Raw genomic sequence first — 26,292 nt, 5'->3', positions numbered from 1 at the left:
TCTCCCTTTCCCCGCTTCTCTCTCTTCTCCTTTCCTTTTCCCTCTCTCCTTCTCTCCCTTTCCCTCTCTCTCTCTCCCTCTCTCCTTCCCCCTTTCCCTCTTCTCTCTCCTTCCTCCCTCTCTCTCTCTCTTTCTCTCCCTTTCTCCTCTCTCTCCTTCTCTCCCTTTCCCTATCTCTCTCCTTCTCTCCCTTTCCCTTCTTTCTCTCCCTCTCCTCTCTCTCCTTCTCTCCCTTTCCTCTCTCTCCCTCTCTCTCTCTCTCCTTCTCTCCCTTTCCTCTCTTTCCTCTCCTTCTCTCCCTTTCCCTCTCTCTCTCTCCTTCTCTCCCTTTCCCTCTCTCTCTCTCTCCTTCTCTCCCTTTCCCTCTCTCTCTTCTTCTCTCCCTTCCCTCTCTCTCTCTCACCTTCTCTCCCTTTCCCTCTCTCTCTCTCACCTTCTCTCCCTTTCCCCTCTCTCTCTCTCACCTTCTCTCCCTTTCCCTCTCTCTCTCTCACCTTCTCTCCCTTTCCCTCTCTCTCTCCCTCTCCCCTTTCTCTCTCTCTCTCTCACCTTCTCCTTTCCCTCTCTCTCTTCCCTCTCTCTCTCTCTCTCTCTTCTCTCTCACCTTCTCTCCTTCTCTCTCTCACCTTCTTTCCCTCTCTCTCTCTCTCACTCTCCTCCTTTCCTTTCTCCTTCTCTCTCTCGTTTCTCTCTTTCTCCTCTTTTCCTTTCTTTCCTCTATTTCCTTCTCTTCTCTCTCTCCTCTTGTCTCCTGTTTTCTTTCTCCTTCTTCTCTCTAAAGATGCATTGCTTCAAGAGAAGTGGCAGCAACAACTCTAACAATATTAAACATCAAGTCTATCAAAAACTGTAAATTAATTAAAGCTTAAAATCTCTCACTTTAAATATACTAATATTTTTATATAATAAGTGAATAATATTGACAAATCTCTTTATTTTACATCATTTTTTATTTTTTCCAAGAGTCAGTCTGCATGGTTCAGGGGGTGGGGGGTCAGCTGTCTCCAAATTTCACTCTGCATGGCCTTGTCTAATCACTGGCTTCCAAAGTTTTCCTTGGACTGCAAACCTCTCTGTAATTGAAGACATGTCTTTGGCAACAGTTTATCCAGAATGAATGTTCCATATGACTTTATCAGAATAACCAATTCCTTCTCATACAAATCAAATTATATGAGCAACTGAGGAGCGACTGTTTTGCCCGCCATTTTGAAAAATGATCCTAAGAAATAAAGGGAGATAACTCAACAATAATTCATATTTGCTAGATTTGTTGTGATGCCTATGAATTCTCATTAATCGCTTAAACATGATTTTCATTGTAAAAATATCACAACTTGATGAATTTATGTGATTTTTGGAATATATTTTAATTTCATCACAAGTATGTATATCATACAGATTTTTTTATATTTTTATTTTTTAATATAGGGTGAATTCTGGCCAAGAACCATTTAAACATATTTGGGTTATTTTTGTGAAGTGTTTATTTCCTTTGGTTTCAGAAGTTTGCAGATTTTTTTCTTTTACTACATTTAAACATTATACATACGAGTATTTGTATTTCTTTATATTATTATTTCTTTATTTTTATCATTACATTATGTTCGTTAACTTCACAATGTTGTGATGTTTTACACCATTTTTTTTTTTTCATGCAAGAGCATAGTCAAAGAGTCAATTAGATGGAAAGCGCCTGGTATAGGATGTTTCTGTGCCAAGCAGAACTGGCTTCTGGAGTATGGTGATGTTATACTTGACTCTTAAGGAGTTTAACTATTTCTCAAGATCATCTGAAATTGAGCCAAGCACACCTGTGACGATTGGCACAATGGGGGTTTCCTTATTCCACAATCTAGCAATTTCCCCATCAGTTTCTGACAGTTCCTTAGTTTCTCATTGTTTTTGCCTTAAGTTGATGTCGTTTGGGCAAGCCACATCAATAATTTGGTATTCATTGGGTTTTTTTGTTCACAACTACAATATCCAGTTTCCTTCGGGACAAGATCAAAGTGTAGTATCTGTTCTTCAGATGCTGCACTTCTATTTCTTGTTCTCTTTCGGTGGAGGAGAAATCCTTCACGACTGAGACAATTTTTATTTTTGTACCTTTTCTCCACGTTAAAAAACGACCCTGGTGTCTAACTCTGTCCCGTGGGGAGGCATAGTAAATAGGTACAATATCCAGTTTCCTGTTATCTCTCCATCGCTCTGAACCATTATCATTACCATTATTATTATCATTAATATTATTATTATTATTATTAACGTTATTATCATCACCATTTTATCATTATTACGACATTTATACATCCTATTATTTGTATTTGTAGGCCTTAGGTGATATTGAGATTGCCATCAGTATCCTGAAGCAAGGTGATATCACAGAAAATCCAGTTGATCGAACATATAAATCACTTGAATGCGAAATTGAACTTCTACCCAGAGACAGTCCTCAGTATAAGGTAAGAATCTATACTAATAAAGAGTCATATGTCTGTTTGTCCTCTGAAATGTCGGTCCTATCTATCTTTGCTTTCCTTTTTCAGACTAGGATGGAGTAATAGCAAGCCTGTCGGGAGGCGGGGGGGGGGGGGTCAAACAGCATCCGGAGGTCTGCGTTAGTCTTTTTTTTTGTCTCCATATATAAAATCTTGTTGGAAAAATGTGCAGTCAGTCTTAAAATTCAGACACGGGTGTTTTACGATCAAAACTTAAATCCCCAAAAATTTCTGCTCTTACAAATCGCCATGATGTTCAAAGATGATGCGAGTTCATTTTTTTTTTTTTTTTTTTTTTTTTTTTTTTTTTAAGTAAAATTCAGTATCACAGAATAAAATGTTATTATATTAAGCATTTTAAAATAATATTTTAAAATACAATTTTGTCCTGCGGTGTTGATTTTGGCATTACAGAATTTAAATTGTTAATGTCTTTCCTAAAACAGATGAAAATGTTTTCCTAGCATCTGACTCAAGGTATTTTATTTTTAACAATGTTTGTTTAAATTAAAAAATGCTGCTTAAATAAATACATACACACACACACACACACACACACACACACATCATTAGATAGCTCTTGCTTATTAGTTTCCATGTAGTAGAGGCACAAATTCGTCAACTACAAACTCATTCATGCAAAGAGGTAAAACTGGGTCACCAGTAAGCTATGGATAGGGATCCATATTTTAAGACAAGATCCTGGTGTTAACAGTTTGTGGCCTTGTTCCATAAATGGTTATGTGACTTGCAACACTCTGCTTATATTAAAAGTGAGGTTAGAAAGGTCCAATCCAATCAATCAGCTGGTGTAGAAATTTTATTTTCCTTTTTCTCTGTTTACCTCTCCTTCCTTTTTTCCTACTATTAGTGTCTTTCTACTCTCTCTAATTGCGGTATTTTCTTCTCTCTTTCTCCACTTCTTTTCTTCCCCTCTCTCAGTGTATCTGGTGCTACTACTTCTTGCTGTGTCACGCGGGATTCGATTGGCTAAAACATTGAGCGCGCCATTTTAAAAAGAGTGAAACCAGCAGAAGCTGGGGGAAGAAAAAAAAAAACACCAGAGCGGTGTTAGGCTTTGAATTACACCAGAGCGGTGTTGCGACATTTGAAATACAAGAAGAAAGTAATATTAACCATCGAGATTATTAAACTTACCAAACAAAGCCTGAACGCAATCGAAATCAGATAAAATTATAAATTCGAGAAACAAGGAAAACAGTCTGTTTTCAATTTCCCATGACAACAGTTGGAATTACTATTTTATTCGATAAAATAATATCTATACGTTATTTCCGGATGAATATTAATTCGATGTTAAATAACCCAAGAAAGGGTTGATATGCCGTGAAAAAAAAAAAAGCAAAGTAAAAGAAAGAAATTTGGTATCGGAGCCTCCATCGATTTATTTCTAGTGGTGAGAAGTCAGATAAACTCAATTGGAAACTGCTAATGATTTATGCATTGTAATTCTGCATTGAATAACACAAAAAAAAGGGGTAAGAAGTGTTGACGTGTTCCAACTATGCCGAATTTTTTTTGTAAAAGTATAATTGTTAAAAGAGTTCTTAAAACCGCCAGAGGGACTGATTTGGCAGCCCAGTTGAACTATACATTTCCTTTTCTATCATTCTTTCCTTTTCTATTTTTCTTTTTGATAAAATTTTATACCAGTTTACCTTGGTCTCTCTTTTTTTATATTTATAAAATTTCTTTTAGAAGTCTTAGTTTCGTGCAACAGGATAAAATTTGTTGAACGTAACGATAAAATTTCCATTACTGGTCCTAATATCTATAAATTCATCCCCCAATCGTGTTTTTCAATCTGATTCTTAAAAACATCAAAAACTTATTTTTCCTTTTTATTTTTCTCCCCAATAGATACTAGAAAGGGATGATTGAGGGTCAATCATTTTGCTAGCAAACAGTGATGCTTTTGAAAAATAATGTGTTTTTAAGGAGTAATGGGTTTGGGGAGTAATACCCTAACATTTCTGTAAAATTTTGTTCTGGGAGTAATGTTTACTTAGATTGATGCTTTCATTCTCACTCTAAAATTTCCTTCTAGGAGTAATGTATTCTAAGAATATAAGTATCCTTCCTATTTCTAACTCTTCTTATATATAAAAGGCACTTTGCTTGTGTGTGAGTTCGTTCCCTATGGACTTCAAAATAGGAGGGTTGATTTTTTTGAAATTTCACACAAATGTACTTTATATTTCTGGATTTTGTCTCGGAATACCTCAGATAAGTATGGAAAATCGGTAATCGGAAAAATCCCATTAAAGAAGGAACATTTCAATTTTGATCAACGTTAACACTTTTATACAGCCTAACATTACAAGTGCATTTAAGAAGTTTTATCACCACACAAGCAGAAGGACCTGGTGTATAAAATCAACAGCATTTGATAAGTCAGGAGTGCGTTCAAAATGGATGTTTCTGTTTAGAGCACACTTCGACCATGATACTTGACTTTTGCATTTTAAACTTTAATTCGAGTATCCGGCTAGAGCAGGCAATCTATCAAATTTATTAACGAATGGTGAATTTCACTGATTTTGATGGCAATAAAAGTATTGGAAGGGTGGAACATTTTTTTATCCTAATTCAATCCCAGGCAACATCAAGTTTCCCTGCTAGTAAAATTATATTTGAAAAAGTTCATAGATAGTTGATGTGCTGTAAAACAAACCCAACCTGTTTATTGGCTTATCACACTTAAGTTTGAAATAGCATTTTCATCGCTAGATACTTCTGGGGCGTGTCTTAAAAATGGATTCGTTCTTCCATTTTTACCATCACTTTCTTTTTTTTTATTAAATGACATAATTAATTTTTCAGCTTGAAATTTTATTTTTATCACTTTTTTTATTAAATGACATAATTAATTTTTCAGCTGGTGGAAACATACCTTTTGAATACGCATGCAGCCACTCATACCGGTTACTCCATGAAATTGTTGGAAGTTTTTGCGTGCCAAAAGTCGGCCGAAGAATCACAGTTTCTTGATTACGGTAATCGGTGAGTATCTTTTCATTTTTATTTTATCTTCAAAATGGACACTCATTATCTCATCACTGCTGGTGCCTATGAGAAAAAGATTAGTTTATTGCTGATTGCCTGAGACATTCCTACTGAGGAATGCCAACAGAGCTGCACGGAATACACTTCAAAACCCCTACCTGATCTTGTCTAACCTCTTGGCAAGGAGGTAAATAAAACCGTTTAAGTTTTATATCTTGGACTAATCAGGCATTATGTTGAGTAAGAAATAATTCTTTTGTGACGGTGTGTGCTTGATTGGCCGAATGGATATCGTTACGAACTATGGAGTTTGCTCAGTAGAGTTCAAATACCATCAAATCTATTGTCATTTTGTGATACTATTGACCCCTCTATAGAGTGTTAGTGATTCATAGCAAGATGAAAAAATGTGTTGATAGTAATTAAAAATTAGTCATTAACAAGTGCAATAGAGGAAGTGAATCACCAAGCCACATAAGTGATCAGTAACTAGCTGGAAATGACCAAGAGGTGAATCATTTTCGCTTATCAGTTACTCTCAGATAAAAACGAGACTTAAATTTTCCAATCCTGGTTCAATAAATTTAGGGGTCAGAGTTAGTTTAAGACGGTTTCAGCTGATCAGCCAACTGATAGTGATGACTTTGACAGACAACTAAAATGTGGATGTTAGTGTTTGGAGGGTCGTTTTCCGCAATGGTATTACACACATGCCCAGAGTACAACTGATATCTACAAAATGTATCGGAGTTGTGTTTGCTCTTGTGAGTTTGCATTGTTTTATTTTATTTTTGTAGTTGTAAGCCAGTGCTCACGCCCTCAGCATTTGCTAATGTGAGAGACAATGACACGGTCAGAACAAGTAGACGAGGAGAGGGGGGATGCACATGGCTTTATAGTTTATCAACTAATACATTTGGAAAATATCCTAATCACATCTCTGAGTAAAGTAGCAACTTGTCTTCAATCGTATGCATTGAATCATTTCCAAAAGGTTTCGTGCTTCACTGTTAAATAACCCAAAACATTTTGATTTGCCAGAAGGCACACACACACACAAAAAAAAAAAAACTCTAGCGAACATTGTTCAATATTTTGCTATGCAGGTCATATTTTTTAACATTTGTACGAAATGTTTCCTTTTTGTTTTTACGTCAAACTTCTACATAGAGCTCATGAAGATGATGTCTCAAGAGTTGCTGATCTACATGAAGTTCTTCTTGTTGATCTGTTTTCATTAGCCTGCAGGATTGCAGGTGTTTACCTCTGACACAGAAAACAAGGCTTAGTGGTTGCATACACAGTCATAGTAGGATTGGCCCAATGTGGACCAGCACTCAAATTTCAAAAGCAAAAATGAAAAATTTTAGCTCTTAAGATTGCCAAGTTCTATTAGCTTCCATTTTTCACAGTAGATGTCATGGGTTTGAATCTTGGCAAAAAAAATAAAAGAATTCAAGTATTCTTAAATCTATTTACAATTTGATCAATTTAGCTATATATGTGTTGGATGGTTTTTTTTTTTTTTTTCTGATCGTTTTGTTAGTTTTATCTGGACTCCATGTGTGCGTTGTGTCTATATCATCATCTTGAGTTTCATCTTTTCTGGTTAGAAACTACATTGGAGGTGTAGAATATTTAAAATATTTATTAAGGCAATCCTGAAGGGAAGATTTATTCCTTCGGAATTCATTTTATATTAAAAAAAAATACCGAGAAGAAAAGGAAAATGGATAGCGACTAATAAATAAAAGTAGGGAAATAGAAAAAAAAAAAAAATCAAAACGAGTCAATTGATATGTTTCGCCCTCACTCATTAAAATTGGAATCGAGGGATTTATTTTTTAGTAATTTGTTTTCCTTAATGATAAAATCTAAAAAAAGAGACGAGAGCAATCGTATGGGGATGAATTTTAGAGGTTGATATTTAATACATCTACAAAACAATACTCTGATCAGATTACGGGTTGAATCGTGAGTTCCTTATGCCTCACAAAGAGCTACCAAAATCAGATCAACAAAGTCTATGACATGCTATAGTTGGTGTTGCATTATTCTCTGTTGATTTGAGGTATGGTCTTGTGCCGTTCTTGGAGATCCCCCTTTCCAAACTTTATCTTCTCACCCTTTGAGGAGGGCTTAGTTTATTGTTAATCTAATGCGCCTCTACCGGGAAATTTCGACAGGGCTCCTCAGGCAATTTATATTTGGTTAAAATGTTCTTCTAGGACACTGACTTTTCAAATTCCACTTTTCCAATCTTGCGTCTAATCTTCTCACTATGAGAGGAAGATAAACATCACACATTCCTTTGTTTTTTACAAGAGATGTTCCAAAAGTAATGCCTCCTATTTTTATATACCCCCCCCCCCCGAATGGATCAAAGGGGATGGCACATTGCATTGCTATGGTGACTGAACTTATGCATTCATGACCTGAAATTTTTATCTCTGTTGCCGATATTGACTGTGTGAGACTATCAAAGCAACTTTTGTCATGGACGTGCATTAGAAGCAGAGATGCATCATTGAATTCCTCCATGGAGAAAAAATTGAACGGATCAACATTCACCGGCGCCTGTTGAACGTTTACGCAGTTGATGCAAGCACAGTTAGGAGATGGGTTCGTTAATTTTTAAGTAACAAAGCGGTCTCTAGAAGCCAATGCACAGCAACCACCCTATCGTTGGCAAAAATGCATTGAGAATAGTAGTGACTATATAAAAAAATAAACTCTGGAGCACAAGAGGTTGATTGCTTTAATGGTACTACTCGTAGCTCAAGTTTTTCTTTAGTTAAAAAATAGGATGAATTACTTTTAGAATGCCTTTCGTATTAAAAGCCGTCAGGGAGAAGATGCCTGTCTGCTGACTGATTTAACCATTTCAAAAGTACCCTCTTTTTATTCCTCATTACCTTTTTATGACCAATCAGAGCTTTATTTATTTATTTATTTATTTATTTTTTTTTTACATTTTCACCCCAAACAAGGCACATTGCCACTTTGATGTAGGGGGCTACTATCAGGGACATAAGCTACAGGGTTACTATGTGGGGAGTTGGGCAGCAAGATGTCAGTTCACGTTACACTTGAACTTCTGCATGTCAGTACAGTTGGGGAAGCAGGAACCCAAAAGGGAATTTCAAAGTCTAGCAGTTCTGGGTAAGAAACTACTGGAGTAGAAGGCTCTCTTACATCTAAGGAACCCAACTGTGAAGGGGTGGGATTTTTCTGCTTGTCGAGGGTATTTACATTGAGGGGGGTACAAGTGCTTGCAGATCGTCGGAGCATTCACCATTAAAGTACTTGTAGAACGGGCAGAGGGATGCTACATTTTGTCGATGTTTTGGTACATGTCATGATCGCTTCTTTTATCTAACAGACATAGTGAGCTAGTGACTCATATATTCCAGCTTACTTTGTTAAAAATTCATTTAATCTAAAAACTTAGAATTTTATTCAATTAACTTAACTCCGAGACATTTTAATTTTTTTCTTTCAGAATGTTATTGTGGCATGGCTCCCGACTAACCAATTGGGTTGGTATTTTGAGTAGAGGCCTTAGAATTGCACCCCCTGAGGCACCAGTTACAGGATACATGGTTAGTTTTATGCCTTTTCATCTAAATTTCTTTGTTTCTTTTAATTCAGTTAAATATATTTGAACTGTTTCTACACAGCAATGTTAATATTACCTTACATGGCTAAGTATATAACATGAAACAAGTTAATGTCATCGAGATCTAATTTTACAAATTTTTCTGTATCTTTTGATATGACTAACATTTTGTTGATGTAATCCTTATGAATTACTACAACTTTTATTCGGTCTGGTTATTACCAAAGATTTATTTTGTAGAATTTTAATAACGTCAAAATGTTCTCCACGCCATTTAAACTGTTGTACTCACATAGCTGTGAGCAAGGTCATTTGATTTTGCTTCTGGGTCCCTTATTTTAGTCTTAGAAGCATTTATATATATATTTTTGTGGTGCTTGTCAAAAATTCTTTGTATATTAAAAAACAAAAGTAAGGAAAAATCTGTATAATGTATGTATCTATAATGGAAAGAAAATATTGTATTCCAAAAATCATGCAAATTTTATTTTCATAAAAAAAATCATTTTTAAGCGAATTTGATTTTCCCAATATTAAATGGCTTTCTAAAATTTTGTAGGTTGGAATTATTTGGAGTTCTCTCCCTCGTTTTTTTTTTGTCTGTTTTCAAGATGGCATTGTAATATCGCCGCTGTTGGCTTAGCTACAAAATTTTATTTTCTCATTTAAAAATAAGACTACTTGATCAATTTACATGATTTTTGTGTATATTTTCTTAAATACTTACACCATACAGATTTTCCATTATTTTTTTTTAAGTCAAAAGATCGCTCCAGATAATGCATGAAGCCACTTGATGTACCTATTTACTATGCCTCCCCACGGGACAGAGTTAGACACTAGGGTCGTTTTTTAACGTGGAGAAAAGGTACAAAAATAAAAATTGTCTCAGTCGTGAAGGATTTCTCCTCCACCGAAAGAGAACAAGAAATAGAAGTGCAGCACCTGAAGAACAGATACTACACTTTGATATTGTCCCGAAGGACAAGCAAATGAGATTTAAAAAATACTACTTCCAGGTCAAAACATAACCAATGATAAGTTGGATGGATAAAATGAATAAAAAAATATGATCTCCTTTTGTCAGAAATATCGCTCATAAATCAAATAAGGAAAGCGATAGTTACGAGGCTGTCAGCAGTAAACCTAAAGTTCACTTTCTACTTTAAAAAAAAACATTATTTGGCTTTTTGAAATTTCTAAATTGTAATTCAAATACCAAACAATATTTCTAAGTGCTAATATTTCAAAAAAATATTTTTTGTCTGATCAGTTTCAATAAGTGTTCATCTTCAGTTTCAATATTTTATGCCATTTTTGCGGGGGGTTTTGAATCTCTCATTTGACAAATGCTATTTTTTTAATATATTTTTTTAACTGTTCCAGTTATTTCCTAGCCAATATTAATCATCATATAATAATGCACTCTCCATTGTTTAAATTACAAAAAAAAATTGTGTTTATTCTATATATATGATTTTTTTTTTTTTTTTCCAGTTTGGAAAAGGTGTTTATTTTGCAGACATGTCAAGCAAAAGTGCTAATTATTGTTTTGCCACACGGACCAGGAATGTCGGTTTGGCTCTTCTATGTGAGGTAAGCATTTTCACTTGAACTAGAAAGAATGCTGCAATTATCCGGGGAAAATTAATTTGGTGGATGGCATATACAATGAATTCTCTCTGTTTATGTGTTTTTTCCATTTATTTTATGCTCAATAGTTCATTAAATTTTATTCATGAAAGTAAATCTTTTGAACGAAATGGTAGATTTATTTATAAAATATGACCTATGATTAATTATTCCCCTAAAGAAGATTATTAAAATGTAGATAATTTTTAATAATGACCTAACAAGTTCAAAAGATAAGGGATTGAAATCCTTTTTTATTTTTTTATTTATTTTTTTGTTTTTTTGTTATAGGTATCTCTTGGAGAAAGTCACCAGTTGTTGGAAGCTAATTACTATGCTGACAAGTTACCACCAGGAAAACACAGTGTCAAGGGAATGGGACGAGTTGCCCCGGATCCAAACTGTATTCAAATGTTGTAAGTATCTTTCTAAGTATGATTTATTCTTAGATGTTGTCAAATAACAGGATTAATTTTTTTTTTTTTTTTTTTTTTTTTTTTTTACTTTTTTTACTCCAAACAAGACACATTGCCATTTTCATGTAGGGGGCTACTATCAGGGACCTAAGTTGCAGAGGTACTATGTAGGGAGCTTAGCAGCAAGATGTCTGTTCACATTACACTTGAACTTCTGCATGTCAGTACAGTTGGGGAAGCAGGAAACTGGAAGAGAATTCCAACGTCCTGCAGTTCTGGGTAAGAAACTATTAGAGTAGAAGGCTTTCTTACATCTAGAGATCTCGACAGTGTAGGGGTGGGACTTCGCTGCTTGTCGGGTTTGTCAGGGGTATTTTCATCGAGGGGGTACAAAGGTTTGTAGTTCATCAGAGCATCTACCATTGAAATACTTATAAAACAGGCAGAAGGATGCAACATTTCGTCGATGGACAGAGGTTGAAGCTTTGATGACAGCCTAAATGTGACAACAGTACTCCATACATGGGCGAATGGTGGCTTTGTAGAGGTACAGGATACTTTTAGACGTAAGTAACTTTCTAGCACGGTATAGAGAGCCCATCTTCTTTGCAGCAACTGTGGCAATGATCTCGATGTATCTATTCCAACTCATGTTTCCTGGGAACATTAAGTCAAAGAGCTTGAACGAAGTGATCTCAGGTAAAGTATCTCTAGCCATAGCTATTGGTGGTTGGTAAGGTTTCATGTAATTAAAGGAAACAAGCTTTATCTTGGCAGTGTTGAATGTTACCATCCATTTTTTACTCCATTCCACTGCAGACTGAATGTCTTCCACTAGGGTTTCTGCCATTACCTTAGATATGTGCTCATTAGTTTTCCCCATATGCCTGCTATAGAGTGTAGTGTCGTTGGCAAATAACCCATCTCAGAGACAATTTTATCAAGTAAATCATTGATGAATATCAGAAGCAACAATAGTCCAAGGATTGATCCCTAGGGTATACCCGCATTTATATCAAATTTTTTGGATGTACGCCCATCGAAGACAATCTGGATTCTTCTCTCATTTAAGGATTTAATTATGCAAAGCATCTGTCCAGTAATACTATAGGATTTTATTTTCATGAGAAGACCATCGTGCCATACCCTATCAAAATTCTTATATCTAGGGCTACTGCTCTCACCTGTCCTGCCTTAATCAGTGCTTGGTATAATCGTTCAGAGATTACAATTAAAATATCTGCAGTAGAATGGGCTTGCCTTAATCCATATTGATGGTCAGACAGAAGTTTAGCAGCTGTAAGGTGGTGGACTAGAGCTTGATTAATTAAGAACTCAAATATTTTGGTAAAAAGAGGGAGGAGACTAATTGGGCAATAATTTAATAGGTCAGTTCTTTTGCCAGAGTTTTTGTAAACTGGTACCACAGAAGCAATTTTCCAGCAGCCAAGAAAGCAAGATTCATTAAGGCAGTTTAGAGAGAACTGGAGCAACATCAGCGGTGCATTTTTTTAATAATATCAGGTCCACATGCTTTTGAGATATTTAGGTTTTTTATGATATCATGTACTTGAGAAGGGGTGATTTTTAGATCATCTAGTGTGGTTTCTGTCCGCAGAGAAAAATCAGGGAGGGAATGGCTTGCTGGGTCCAACGTAGAGTTTTAGGCAAAATGTTAGCTTTCTCAGTTGCTGTGCAAATAACCTCATGATTGTTGGATAGTGGGGGTATTGTCGATTGCCCATTATTTACTACATTATTGTAGATTTTCCAGAAATCACAAGTTTCTAATTTCTGCGCTTTAATGCGTTTCATGGTGGTTTCAGTATATTCACTCTTAGCTACGTCTTTCTTACAATTATTTTTAGCTTCTATATACTTTTGTCTGTTTGTACAGGATTTATGCCAAATAAATCTATGGTATGCATGTTGCCTCTGAACAATGGCAGCTGCGCAAGTAAAAGTAAACCATTGGGGAGAATGGGGTTTGCTATAGAACTTCCGTGTAGGAACATATGCTTCAATTGCTGCTTTGAACCATTCAGTAGTCTCATTTGTGCACTATTCTGCTGGAAGAGGAAAGATATTTCCCCATGGGGCATCTTTGATGTGATCTCTAATGGCATCCCAGTTAGCCTTATTGTAGTACCTTGTCGTTTTGAGCAATGGCTCTTCAATTTGGGGTTGAGAGTTTAGAGTAATATCTATCATTATTACAGTATGATCAGCATTCCCGGAATCTCGCAAATTTGAATTATTTGAAGTTCTCTTCCTTGTTTTTAGCCTGTTTTCAAGATAGTGTTGCAATATCATCCTTGCTTGTTTAGCTACAAAATTTTATTTATTTATTTTTTTTTTCATCTTTATTTTTGTTTTTTAATATAGGGGTAATTTTGGATGAGCACCAAATTTTTAATACAAATAATTTGATGACATAAGATGATTGTTATGATAAATATTAGCAATTTAATCAAATTACTGCAGAAGTTACGATCCCACCTGAAATGATTTGTGAGATTAATGGATGGCGATGTAATAGATTTGTAAGAGAAAGATAAAATGAAGTGAAAAAGAAATGGAAAAAATGATTAGCGACAATAATTGTCAGTGTTAATTATTCTCTAAGTGTGAATTTTTTTGCATGTATGTTTTTTTTAAATCAAATATGAACATTTTTATCGAAATAAAACAAATATGGTGAATATAGTGTAATATGAAGTCTAAAATGCAGAAAGAAACGTTTCCCTTTGATTGAAGTGATTTAAATATATACCTCTGCTATTATACAACTACTGCTATAAAAGGTATTTGGTTTGTGTGTGTGAGTTCATTCCCTATGGACTCCAAAATGGCTGGGCCATTTTCTTTCTTTCTTTTTTTAATGTACTTTGGAGTGTTCTTAGATAGGTTTTGTATTGGAATGCTTCCAATAAATATTGATAATCAAGAAAAAATCTGATTTAAAAACAAAAAAAAACAATCTGCTTTTGACCAAGGTTAACACCCTTATACAGCTTAACATCAGAAATACATTTGCGAAGTTTTATCAATGCACAAGCAGAAGGGCCTTGCATATAAAATCAACAGTAGGTTCTTTGATAAGGAGTGTATTCTAAATGAATGTTTCTGTGAAAAGCACAATTGAACTATGACGCTTGATATTCGCATTTAAAACTATAATTCAACCCATAATATAAAAATAATTTTATAAAATCAATATTAGGTTCTCTACAGTGCAACATAGACTACAATGTATTGTGGACCAAGTCACTGCAAGGAGATATGTGAAGCTTCTTCCTTTTGCACCACAAGGAGTTCACAACTAGAGCGGGCACTCAATCGATTTGATTGAAAAATGGGCGATTTCACAGATTTTGATAATAAAAGTATTGGAAGTGAGAAATATTTGTTGACTGTCATTCAATCCTGAGCAACATTGAGCTCTTTCTCTCATATATATATATATATACTAGCATTTCAGCCCGGCGTTGCCCGGGTGTTTGGAGGTGTATGTTGAGCAAAAAAAAAAAAAAAAAGTGGTCAATTTTTTAACTTTGACCCCTATTATGACCCCTTAACATTTATTGTTTTGGGCTCAAATCAAGTTAAGTTAGATCCATGTCCAAGGAACCTATATCTAAAATTTCAAGTGTTTAGACCCCAAATTGTCGGAGGAATTTGGTAGAGTTCTCAAAGGTCAAATCATTGAACTTTGACCCCTTAACAGCCAAATTTCTGGCCGAAAACCAATCACAAAGATTTTTCCAAATCTCAGTAACCTGTATATCAAATTTCGAGTCTGTAGACTTAAAATTGACAGAGTTATTGCGTAGGAAACTGTACACACACACACATTCACTTTTATAGATTAAACAAAAATATATATACGTATACATAAATATATATGGAAACAATTTTGCGTTAACTGTAAACTTTTCACGCAAATATTATACAAGTATAAATCATGTAGAATATATGCATGAATATAATTACACCTAATAGTTAACTAAAGATGATCATCCCATAAGAAAATCGAAAAAACTAATGGAGTATTAATCGAAATGAATGTTTAAAAGAATATGCAAATTAGCTAGATCTTTTGCTAGTGAATGCAATTCTACAACCCATATATAAGAAAAATTGTATATTCTTTTTAAATAAATAGAAAAGAAGGTTTTTAATATGAACATCAATACACACAAAAGAAAAACGAATTTATAGGAGTATATATATATATATATATATATATATATATATATATATATATATATATATATTAATAATTAAATGAATATTTTTTTTGGGGGGGGGGGTTCAGTCTGACTGTGGTGTGTTATATATTGATGAAGCATTTTTTTTTTTTTTTTTTTGTGATTATTATGTAATTATTGTTCTCTAATTCTTGCTCTTTCAGGCCGAATGGTACGGTTGTCCCACTAGGTCGAAGTATCGATACAGGTATTTCAAACCCATGTGGTTACACTCTCAACTATAATGAATACATCATCTATGATACGAGACAGGTAAAAATGAAGTATCTTGTCAAAATCCAGTTTGAATTTAAATAAAGTTGAGCTTTCAAATAGGAATGAAATGTTGACATCAAACAGTTTAGTACTAAATGTATAATTGAATAAAGTTTTATCTATGCTGCTATTAAACTTTTCATTCATTCTTTTTTTTATATATATATTTCTCATCCACATACAGTAATGTTTTGTTGTATCACAACTCATCAGTGCAGCTAGACATAACCCTTTCCCCAGCCATGGATCAACCTACAACCGTCACGTTGACAGCTCTAACCATCGGACCATGAATCAGTGCTGTAAATATTTCTCTTTGAGTGTGTATTAACTCCACACCCGCCTGTCGCAGACAGTGCTCAAACCATCATTTGTTTACAAACAAATAAATAGTGGGCTTCAATATATATATAATATATATATATATGACTTTTTAATCTGTTAAAAACGGTAAAAGTTATAGCTTGCTGACTTATGACAAATTGATGGTTGGATATAGTTTTTGCAGGGCACAAAATGTTTTCTATTTTAATGCTCTCTATTGAACTTAAACATTTTAGCTTGCGAGAAAATAATTGGTTAGATCTTAAATTTCTAGTGTTTTTTGATTTTTTAAAAAAAATTTTATATTGATTTTTCTCGTTATGTACTGAATATTTGTTAATGAAATCTATAAAAAAATTTGTTAGTTTTTCATTTTGTGCACTTTTTTAGAGGATTTAAAGATTTTGCCTCTGAAAAAAGTTATTCAAAAGTTTCTCTTGTGAAAATTAAAATTTTTTTTAGATTTTTAAGATATTACATACAATGAGATGGTTGCATAGTTGTAGTAGGAGGAGAAATACAAATAAAGAGTGGGGGGGGCACATATTACTAATGAAAAACTGTTGATGATACTATCATTATACTATTATTAAATATACTCAATCTGTGACTCTTGTTATTTGAGGACATTTTTTTTATATACTAATAAAACAGATGGTAGGAATTAAAAACTTGGTTTTCTTAGTGCTCTAGAAACTTCCTTGTGTAGATTGATGATCTTTCAAACTACTGTATTTCAGATGAAAACATTACCTACTTACATGTCGTGTCAAAATTAATATAAATTCCAAAATTTACAAAAAAATGAACCATTAAAGAAGTAATTACAAGAAAAAAATAGGTTGCTTGTGTATTAAGCTTTTTAAAACCAATACATTTCAGGTAAAAATACTATGTACATGCCATGTCAAAATTAGCATAAATTCCAAAAATTATGGAAACTGAATCAAGAGAAAAATAATTACAAGAAAATATATGGTGCTTATGTAGTTTAAGTATTTTGAAAAAAACGCATTTAAATTTGTACAATAAAAATCTCATAAAATCATTAAATAATTCTATTTTTAAATAAGAAATTAGGTATTTAAAAAAAAATAGTTTTAGTAGTGCACTGGATGCCTCTTGAGTTTTATATTTTTTATACTGCTCACTTTAAAAATAATTTCTCTTCAGATGGGGTGGAGGGGAGTAAACACTTGCTTTTACTAGTGCTCTAGGTTTTAGTAGTGCTTTAGATGCCTTTTAAGTTCAGGACTTTCAGTAGCACTCTAGAAGATAATGGCTTTTATATTTTTCACTGCTCACCTATTAAATTGTTTTTGTTTTTATTCATTATATTTTGCTCGAAAGTGGTACATAAACTTGGTTTTAAAAAAAGATGAGTTCCAGGATAATGAGAAGTAAAAAAAAAATAAGTTTTAACAGAAAATGTTAAGCACACTTTTTTAATACTGCTTTGTTATTTATTGCTTCAAGCAATAATCTGAAGCAAACTCTAGAGCAGTAAATCATTTATACAGTAGGATACTCAGTAAATAGTACACATTACATAAAATAGTGCTAAATTCCGTAGATGTAACAAGTGCATGCAATAATACAGTAGGACACTTGGAACATGGTAGAGATTGAATTCAAATGTACCCGATGTTCTAAATACAACTGGTATGTGTTATTATATAATTTTACTTTTTAAGTCTTATGTTGAATTGAACAGTGCTCAGTAACCTAGATAAAATATATGAGAAGGGGAGTAAAAACAGATACAAAGAAGAGAGGTGGAAAGGCAGGAGAGTAGATTTGATTGCATATGTTTTGTTTTTATTTTTTTATACCAGATTTTAATCATTTTATTACAAAAACTTCACTTGTTCACCCAAGTACAATATTGAAACAAAAAAATAATTTCAACTTGTTACAAGGGCATATTCATTTTTATTTTTTATATTAAAATTAAAAAATTAAATAAAATATAATCTGAAATGTTAGAAAACAATTTCTTGTAAGGCATCACAATGTTTAAACAAAGTGTTTTTTTGGTTCTTCTATATATATAAAAGCGAAAATGTATGTATGTATGTATGTACGCTTTTCCTCGATGTCCACAAAAGGCTTCTTTCAGAGAAGCGCTCGCTTCACAACTTCTTAAAACTTTTTATATCATCTATAAATTGTAATATCTCACACTTAACCACGGAGCTCGCCTGTCTATTTAATTTTATTGACTTTCAAACGTTAATTATTCCACATTTCCCGCATTTCTTTGAATTATTATACTATTTAATTTTGTTTAAGCAAAATCTATAAACAAATATATTTTTATTTTTTTATTTTAATAAAAAAGAAACAAGCCTGGTTCACTCACTCCAAGATGGTCTTTTATCAATGCTTGAGCTCAAGCCAACAGCTCTTCTAAGGTCACACTGTCCACTCTGAAGGAGTACAGCAAGTCTTTTCACAAACACACTATAACATGATCTAGTATTCCTTCAAATAGTACTGACAGCTTCCACAAATCCACCAAATACACATCTACGGCCTTAATTTATTTATTTATTGCAGACTATTATCCTCATCTTTTTTTATTTATTTATTTATTTATTTATTTTTTTTAGTTGTTGTTTCACGTTTTGGACAACTATTATTCCTTTGGCTTTCGTCATGTGGTAACCGTGACAGGATAGAAAAAAGATGAGGATAAAAATCCGCAATAAATTAATAAATAATACTCATCTCAATAATGAATTCCAATTAAATAATATATATCTACGGTCTTGTCGGGATCTTTCTTTTTCTTTTTCTTTTTTTTGTTTTTTCACCCCAAACAAGGCACAGTCCCACATATATATGCTAATTAGTTTTCCATATATGCAGATCAGACCCAGCTATAAAAAATCTATAATTGTGAAGAAAATCCCTTTTTTTACACTGGCAGATGACCAGTCTCAATATGCAAAGCATCTTTTTTTCTTTACAGCTGTAAGTGTTCCTCTTTATTTTCACAATATATATATATATATATATATATATATATATATATATACTGGGTGCCCGTGTGTTTGTAGGTGTGTGTTGAGCAAAAAAAAAAATTGTAGTAGGTAGACAGGCAGGCTCAAACCCGTACCGCAAAGGAGGAAAAGAAAGTGAAAAAAAAAAAATGACACATTAGCTGTTGCGCTCATCGGCAAACCGGAAGTGACATAGGCTTAAATTAGGGCTAGACAATCAAAAGAGGTGATGACTTTCGAAAATATTGGTGAAAAAAGCGACCCCTCCCTGTAGAAAAATGCCCAGTTGAGAGTGAAGGAATTACTATTTTGGTCCAATTTTTCAATATTTGTTGTCCGAAGGGTTGAGCTTCAAAACGATACTGATCTTGTGAAAATCTATCGCCTCTGTTGAAAGTTTTAGGCAGACATACAAACATGCATACATATATATATACATTTAAACAGACAGGTGAGATTTATAAAATTGATGAAAGAAAGTCTTTGTGTTGTTTGTATGTTAGGTAGGGATCAATATTCTAATCCTGTCAGATATATGAAACAAACCCTATCACAAGAAAAGCGTATTTGCCAGAGTAAGAGTTTCATTGTTTACTGTCATAAAGGAAAAGGACATGCACGATCACAGGGAAATTATAGAAGCTTTCAGATCTTAGAAACAAAAGAAAAAAAATTATTAAACAAACTATATCCTCACACAGCAGAATGAGATACAGGAGTACAATTGATGGCATATTCATTTTTTGTCAACTGCAGGATAGATATGTTTGTGTAGGCAGGAGATTCTACATGACATTTGTGGACCTGGAGAAAACCTTCAACAGAGTCGCCAGACAGATGATCTGGTGAACAATGTGAAAGATGGGCATAGAGGAATTGCTTGTCTGCTTCATACAATGTATGTATGTGAACGTTAGTAGCAGATGGATGACGTACCAATGTCAAGGTTGGAGTTCACCAGGGATCTGTCTTAAGCCCTTTACTTTTGACCATATTCTTGAAGGCACTGTCAAGAGAATTTTGGTTGGGTTGTTCATGGTAATTACTCTCTGCCAGTGACTTAGTTATCATAGCCGAGTCCTTGGAAGAGTTAAAGGATAAACTGTACAAACGGTCTGGAGATCAAGGATTTGAGGGTGAACTTGCCTAAAACCAAAATTACAGTATGTGGCTCTGGTCTACAATTCGTAAACAACTTTGTTCTGAGTTGCCAGAAGGGTGTTAGAAGTAATGTCATATGTTATCCATGCCTATAAAAACTCTAGTAATATGAAGGATAAGTTAATCCCAAACTCCAAATTTAAATGTAGGAGATACATGCGGCAGTTCTATTCATGGTCATCCTCACAAAGAGATAGTGTGAAATGATTTTTATTTTTTTCTATGTTTACTATTATTTCACTCCAAACAAGGCACAATGCCACTTTACAGTAAGGTGCTCCTATTCGAGAATAAATTTACAAGGATACTATGTAGGAAGTTGAGCAGCAATATGTTTTTTTGCATTACACTTGAACTTTTGCATGTCAGTACAGTTAGGGAAACAGGGACCTGGGAGGGAATTCCAAAGTCTGGCAGTTCAAGGGAAGAAACTATCTGAGTTGAAGGTTTTCCGGCATCTAGGGATCTCTACAGTGTAAAAGTGGGATTTTGCTGACTGTCGGGTTTGTCAGGGGGATTTACATCGAGGGAGTACAAGTGCTTTTTGTTTGTCCATATTCCATTAAAATGAAAACATGCACAGAGGTGCAACATATCAGCGATGGGATTGGGACAGAGGTTGGAGTTCAGATGCTAGTGCGGGACCTTTTAGGTTGGCGATTCTTTTTTTAACTCTGTCTAAGAGTAAGAGACTATTGGCAGATGCACCAGTCCAGATGTTGCAACAATACTCAATACATGGGCGAATAGTGGCCTTGTAGAGGTACAGGATACTCTCAGGTGTGAGTAATTTTCCAGCACAGGAAAGAGAGCCCACCTTCTTCACAGCAGCCTTGGCAATGACCCTTATGTATTTGTTCCAATTCATGTTCGTTTTTCCCTCGAGTCTGTTATAAAGTGTGGTGTTGTTAGCATCTCAGAGACAATTCTATCAGGGAAGTCATTTATGAATATCAGAAATAATAAAGGTCCAAGGATAGACTATTGGAATTGTTAAGGAGTCAGTAACGGGATGCCCTGTGATTGGATGGAAAACAACCAATCACAGACTTCCCTTTTTAGATTCCTCCCAACCCCTCAAGAGCGGTTATTTTGAATTCTCTTCCTCTTTTGCTGGTTGAGCATTGAAGACAACACGTGCTTGTCAGCTTTCTCCATCATTCGTACCAGACATGTGTGAGGAGTTTCGACGGCTACTGCAGCACCAAAGAATTCGAGGCTTCCTTTTTTTTTTTTTTTTTTTTTTTTTACCTCAGCCTGGCCAAACTCCATGGGAAACGAGCATCGTTAAAAGGATGAATCACCAGATAATAACCAGGCAATGTCGGGTAGAAAGTATTTATTTAGTTATCTGTTTATCTATCTATCTATCTAGTGATGAGTAAACAACAAACATTGAATCGTGGGAAGCAATAAGTTGAGCGAGCATGCAAGTGCAGAAAGGGTCATGTGACATGTATCAAACTGGGTGGCTGGTAAGTTGCACTGGAAGTATGCAAGCGAACTGGACATGGCGTGTCAGGTGCTCTAGTTTGACTAAGCCGAGTTAAGTTTAGTTGACTTGGATCCTGGACGCCAAACAGGCAGGATGGATTAAGAGGGTCTCCCCATGAGGGAGGTGATGGTCTCAAAATGGAGAAAACCCACAAACCAAAGATCGTCGGTCACTCTATTTCTGCTCACAGGATGCCTGGGAGTGAATAAACCATATAAAAACACACATCATCTTGGGTCCCCCATCTTGAAGTGTCTTTGTTACAGCAGGTTCAGGCTCCCCCAAGGATGGTTGGCAAATCCGCCAGAAGCGGCCAGCAACAGACAAGTATGTTGTCATGTGTATTATGTTTACATGCAAACACTTACAACACTAGTCAAGTCACGGGTCGTTAAGATAGACATTTAGGACATGAGATCAACGGTTTATTATATACATACACAACATATATATATATATATATATATATTTACATTTTCATCCCAAACAAGACACATTGCCACTTTGGTGTAGGGAGCTACTATCAGGGACATGAGCTACTGGGATACTATGTAGGGAGTTGGGCAGCAAGATGCCGGTTCACCTTACACTTGAACTTCTGCATGTCAGTAAAGTTGGGGAAGTAGGGACTCGGAAGGAAATTCCAAAGTCTAGCAGTTCTGGGGAAGAAACTACTGGAGTAGATAGCTCTCTTACATCTAGGGATCTCTACTGTGTAGAGCTGGGATTTAGTTGCTTGTCGGGGGTATTTACGTTGTGGGGGCACAAGTGCTTGCAGTTCGTCAAAGCATTCACCATTAAAATACTTGTAAAACAAGCAGAGGGATGCAACATTTCGTCGGTGGAACAGAGGCTGAAGCTTAGATGACAGTTCAGGACGTATCAGGTTGGAGACTCTCTTTTATATATATATATAAAGAGAGAAATAAAAAGGAAACAAACCGAGTTACGCTTTCATCAACGTTTCGTCTTTATTTTGAGACTTCCTCTGAATGGATGAGATTAAGAAAACAAAAACACCAGTACAAATATTTGAAAATTTTTCATATTGCAAAGTGTGATGCTGTTCTATTTCAGGAACGGAAAAAGACGGAAATTCAAAAAAGGAGGGGAGCTTGCGTTGATAAAGAGAGGGAGATTTTTAATAATGTCATATAGTTATTTATATGTTTTTAAAAGATATGAATGCAGTTAATATTCTTTCTGGAAAAAATATGTCTGTTAAAATTCAAATATAGATGTGTAACTATTTTGTCGGAATACTATTTCCATTATTCTCATCATATATGTATGTATCTTGCGCTATCTCTCTCTCTCTCTCTCTCTCTCTCTCTCTCTCTATATATATATATATATATATATATATATATATATAAAGGGGATTAGAACAACAGTCTAATGAGCAGAGTTTATTTTAATGTATTAGTAAATTTATTAATACAATTAAAATAGAAGAAAACAGTCCTCGTTGTAATATAATAAGCTCGATAGGCATAGATATCCTAGAGCTATTTTAATATTGAGTAAGATAATTGATAATTTTTATTAAAATTAAAAATTATAAATCGGTTTCACAAGGAAGAGCAAACAAAATCAACAATGAATGCATTGACGATGATACTTACGAGCTTTAAAGGCAGACCATTAAAAGATATATCTTCCTTACTTAAAAAATGCTAGTTTTATTTTTGGTGTCTTTAAACTCCCACCCACTATTTTTGCTGATGAAGAGACTTTGTTTCATAAAATCAAATGATAAAATTATTGTCCAAGACTTATTGTCTGTCTCAATAAAAACATCGTTTCCGAAACGGTCGTACAATTTGTTGATTTTGTTTGTTCTTCCTTGTGAAACCGATTTTTAATTTTAATTATAAATTATCAATCATCTTACTCATATATATATATATATATTATGGCTCGTTAGTCAGAATAGTGTATAAAATATGATTTTAGATGTGACAGCGCAACATACATCGATTTGGTGCCAAAGCAACAATGGGATGATAATTGAGTAGGGCAGTTCTTCCACCAGAATTCGTTAAAATTGGTACAACAGAAGCAGTTTTCTAGCAGTTAGAAAAGCAAGATTCAGTAAGCTATTTCTTGAAGAGTTTGGAGAGAACTGGGGTAGGAGCAGTTTTTAATAGTATAGCTAGGATGAGATCATGCTCACACGCCTGCTAGGTGTTTAGGTTTTTATAACATTTCAGATCATCGATTGTGGCTTCTGTCCAGAAAGGGAAATTTCAGAGAGTGGATTTAGAGGCAAACCATCGTGCAAACAGGTTTGTCTCCTCAGTTGCCATGCAAACAACCTTGAAGTAGTTGACTATTTCTGCTATCTAGGTATGTTGAGTGCAGGTGGTAGGATGTGAACTCTGTATGGACATGAAGTTTATGCATTTTTGTGAGTTGTTGCCTACTGTCTCTCTCTACATCCTAAGTAAGTTGTATAGTAGTTGTGTCAGAAACGTCATGGTATATGACAGTGAATACTGGACCCTCGCCCAGTCTTCCTCTGCTCTTTCTCTCTCTCTCTCTCTCTCTCGCCCATCTGCAGTGCAATGAAATATTCATAATCATATGAATCTGCAATGTGAAATCTGACCTAACACATCAGGCGAGAGGATTTACTGAAAGTGTTACACTTGTCCAGCATCGAGATTATCCTAAGGATGAATCGATTACTCTGTCATGTGAAGCATGTAACATTGTACACTTGTACACACGTTGTAGACTCAGTTGAAAAGTGGACAAAAAAAAAAACAGGAAATAACTCTGACTCGCTTTTTTGGGTTTGTACAACGACATTTATTTCTTCTTCGTTACAGCCGTAATGTCACTCATGTGATGTAGAATGTTCTCCACGTCTCTCCTGAAATTTTGAATGTTATCTTGTCTCTGTCGAGATCTTTGTCTTTCTTTTTTAATAGTCCTTTTTGCCCCCCCTCCCCTACCGATGACGTCACTTCTCATGCATTTACATACGTGCACCCGTGCTATGTTACAAGCATTCATCCTTCTGGATAAACCGTTACAGAAACATGGATATCTTAAATAACAGGAAGATTGATCGGCCAAGGAAAACTTGGAAGCAAATGATTAGACAAGACTGCACAGAGTGGAATTCGCAAACGACTGACTCATTGAACCGTGAGAGCTACAGATTGAACTTGCGTCTGAACTTTGAACAAGGAGTAAGTGACGTTAAATGAAATGAAGAAAGAGAGAGGAGGGGGGCAGAAAGAGAATTTTTTACTTTGTCTACTTATTTTTTAAAATATTTAACAGATTTCTTCCTGATTCAAAAAAAAAATTAACCTAACCTCTATTGTTGATCTATTGTTGAGTTCACGTTATTCCTAGTGAACTTTTAAATATACAAATCACATAATCGTATTAGAAGTCCTCTTTTTTTCTTCCTTTTTTTTTTTAGTTACAATGAAAAACAAATAAATACAACTCATTTTTTAGCGTAGCAGACGCTTCTATTTTCCAAAAAAATAAAAATAAAAAAAATAGCCTAGAGTGAGCTCCCTTGTTTTGTTACGAGAGGGCAGCACCTACATCTATTATTATAACTACTACTTAAATATATATCTAATATGACGTCCTTAACAAGCTCTTTATTATTAAACACTCAGCATAACAATCTCCGACTTCGTATTAACTACCATCTATAAAATGATTGTTTATAAAAATGGGCTCCTTTTAAAGGTTTTTACACCAAGCCATTGTTATTACAAAGATCGGAAATCTAGCAAAGATTTCATTTTACTTCGGTCCAGTTGTCCGGGAAATTCCCCGATGAGCCCGTCGCTTGTTTCATGAATTACTTATTCCATTATGCGTTTCGTCACGAAGAAACCTTCTTCAAACATTTCTCTGTAAGTATTATTTTTAAAATGAAACTATTATTTTTTTTATATATATATATATATAATGCTTATCAGTTATGATTACCCAACCCGAACTTAGCGACCTGTTGTTACAAAACCCTCTTACTTGTTCTAACCTGCAACAAAAGCCAAGTCATCGTTTAACTACACGTCAGTATCTTGATTATACTTCAGAGAAAGTCAGAATAAATATCTTTCCCTATTTCGTTTCACTTCAATCACATTTGGACAAAATTGATTGTTGACTTAAATTTTATTTTCAGACCAGAAATACATTTTTAATTTACCTTTTTGAAGTTTTACGACTACACCTTCAATTTTGTTTTTAATCGCTGGCGCTGGCCGTCATGTTTATTTTGTGATTTTGTTTTCTTAAACAGCAAATGGTAATTTTATGGCATCAGTCCCGTCTTCAATTAAGTTTATTTATTTATTTTTTCGAGTGCCTTGAAAGCGATTTTGATATTGTATAAGTATTTTATTTGCTACATCAGGAAAAGCATGTCCTTCATTAATCCCAACACTTGTCCTCAGTTCGGAGCGATAGATTTAACACGATCGTTTTTTAATGGTCATAAATATGCTAAAAAAACATTTTTGAAAACTGGAGTGATTCTAAAAATTAAAAAAAAAAAAAAGTTTAAAAGTATTTTGTTAAACATATTATACACGCACACACGTTTC

General features: G+C 34.4%; 2 protein-coding genes across 9 annotated transcripts in view; both read left to right on the top strand.

Annotated features, from left to right (window-relative positions):
* LOC145243992 (poly [ADP-ribose] polymerase 2-like) overlaps positions 1–15,856 on the top strand; it is a 57,783-nt gene extending 41,927 nt beyond the window's left edge. For both annotated transcript variants that reach the window (XM_080107138.1, XM_080107139.1), the window contains exons 13-18: positions 2,334–2,465; positions 5,401–5,525; positions 9,031–9,130; positions 10,645–10,743; positions 11,071–11,195; positions 15,610–15,856. In XM_080107138.1, the coding sequence (XP_079963264.1) occupies positions 2,334–2,465; positions 5,401–5,525; positions 9,031–9,130; positions 10,645–10,743; positions 11,071–11,195; positions 15,610–15,763 (735 nt within the window). In that variant the 3' untranslated portion in view covers positions 15,764–15,856. The remainder of the gene's footprint in view (positions 1–2,333; positions 2,466–5,400; positions 5,526–9,030; positions 9,131–10,644; positions 10,744–11,070; positions 11,196–15,609) is intronic.
* A 9,087-nt stretch (positions 15,857–24,943) lies between these two features.
* LOC145243990 (uncharacterized) overlaps positions 24,944–26,292 on the top strand; it is a 170,069-nt gene continuing 168,720 nt past the window's right edge. For all 7 annotated transcript variants that reach the window (XR_013862979.1, XR_013862978.1, XM_080107136.1 and 4 more), the window contains exon 1: positions 24,944–25,596. The gene's annotated coding sequence lies outside the window, so the exon portion shown is untranslated. The remainder of the gene's footprint in view (positions 25,597–26,292) is intronic.

The sequence above is a fragment of the Euprymna scolopes genome, chromosome 22, assembly GCF_053919585.1.
Source record: "Euprymna scolopes isolate OS-2025 chromosome 22, ASM5391958v1, whole genome shotgun sequence".
In the NCBI taxonomy this organism is placed as follows: domain Eukaryota; kingdom Metazoa; phylum Mollusca; class Cephalopoda; order Sepiida; family Sepiolidae; genus Euprymna; species Euprymna scolopes.
Note: the sequence above shows the minus strand (reverse complement) of the source record. Positions and strands in the feature narration are given on the sequence as shown.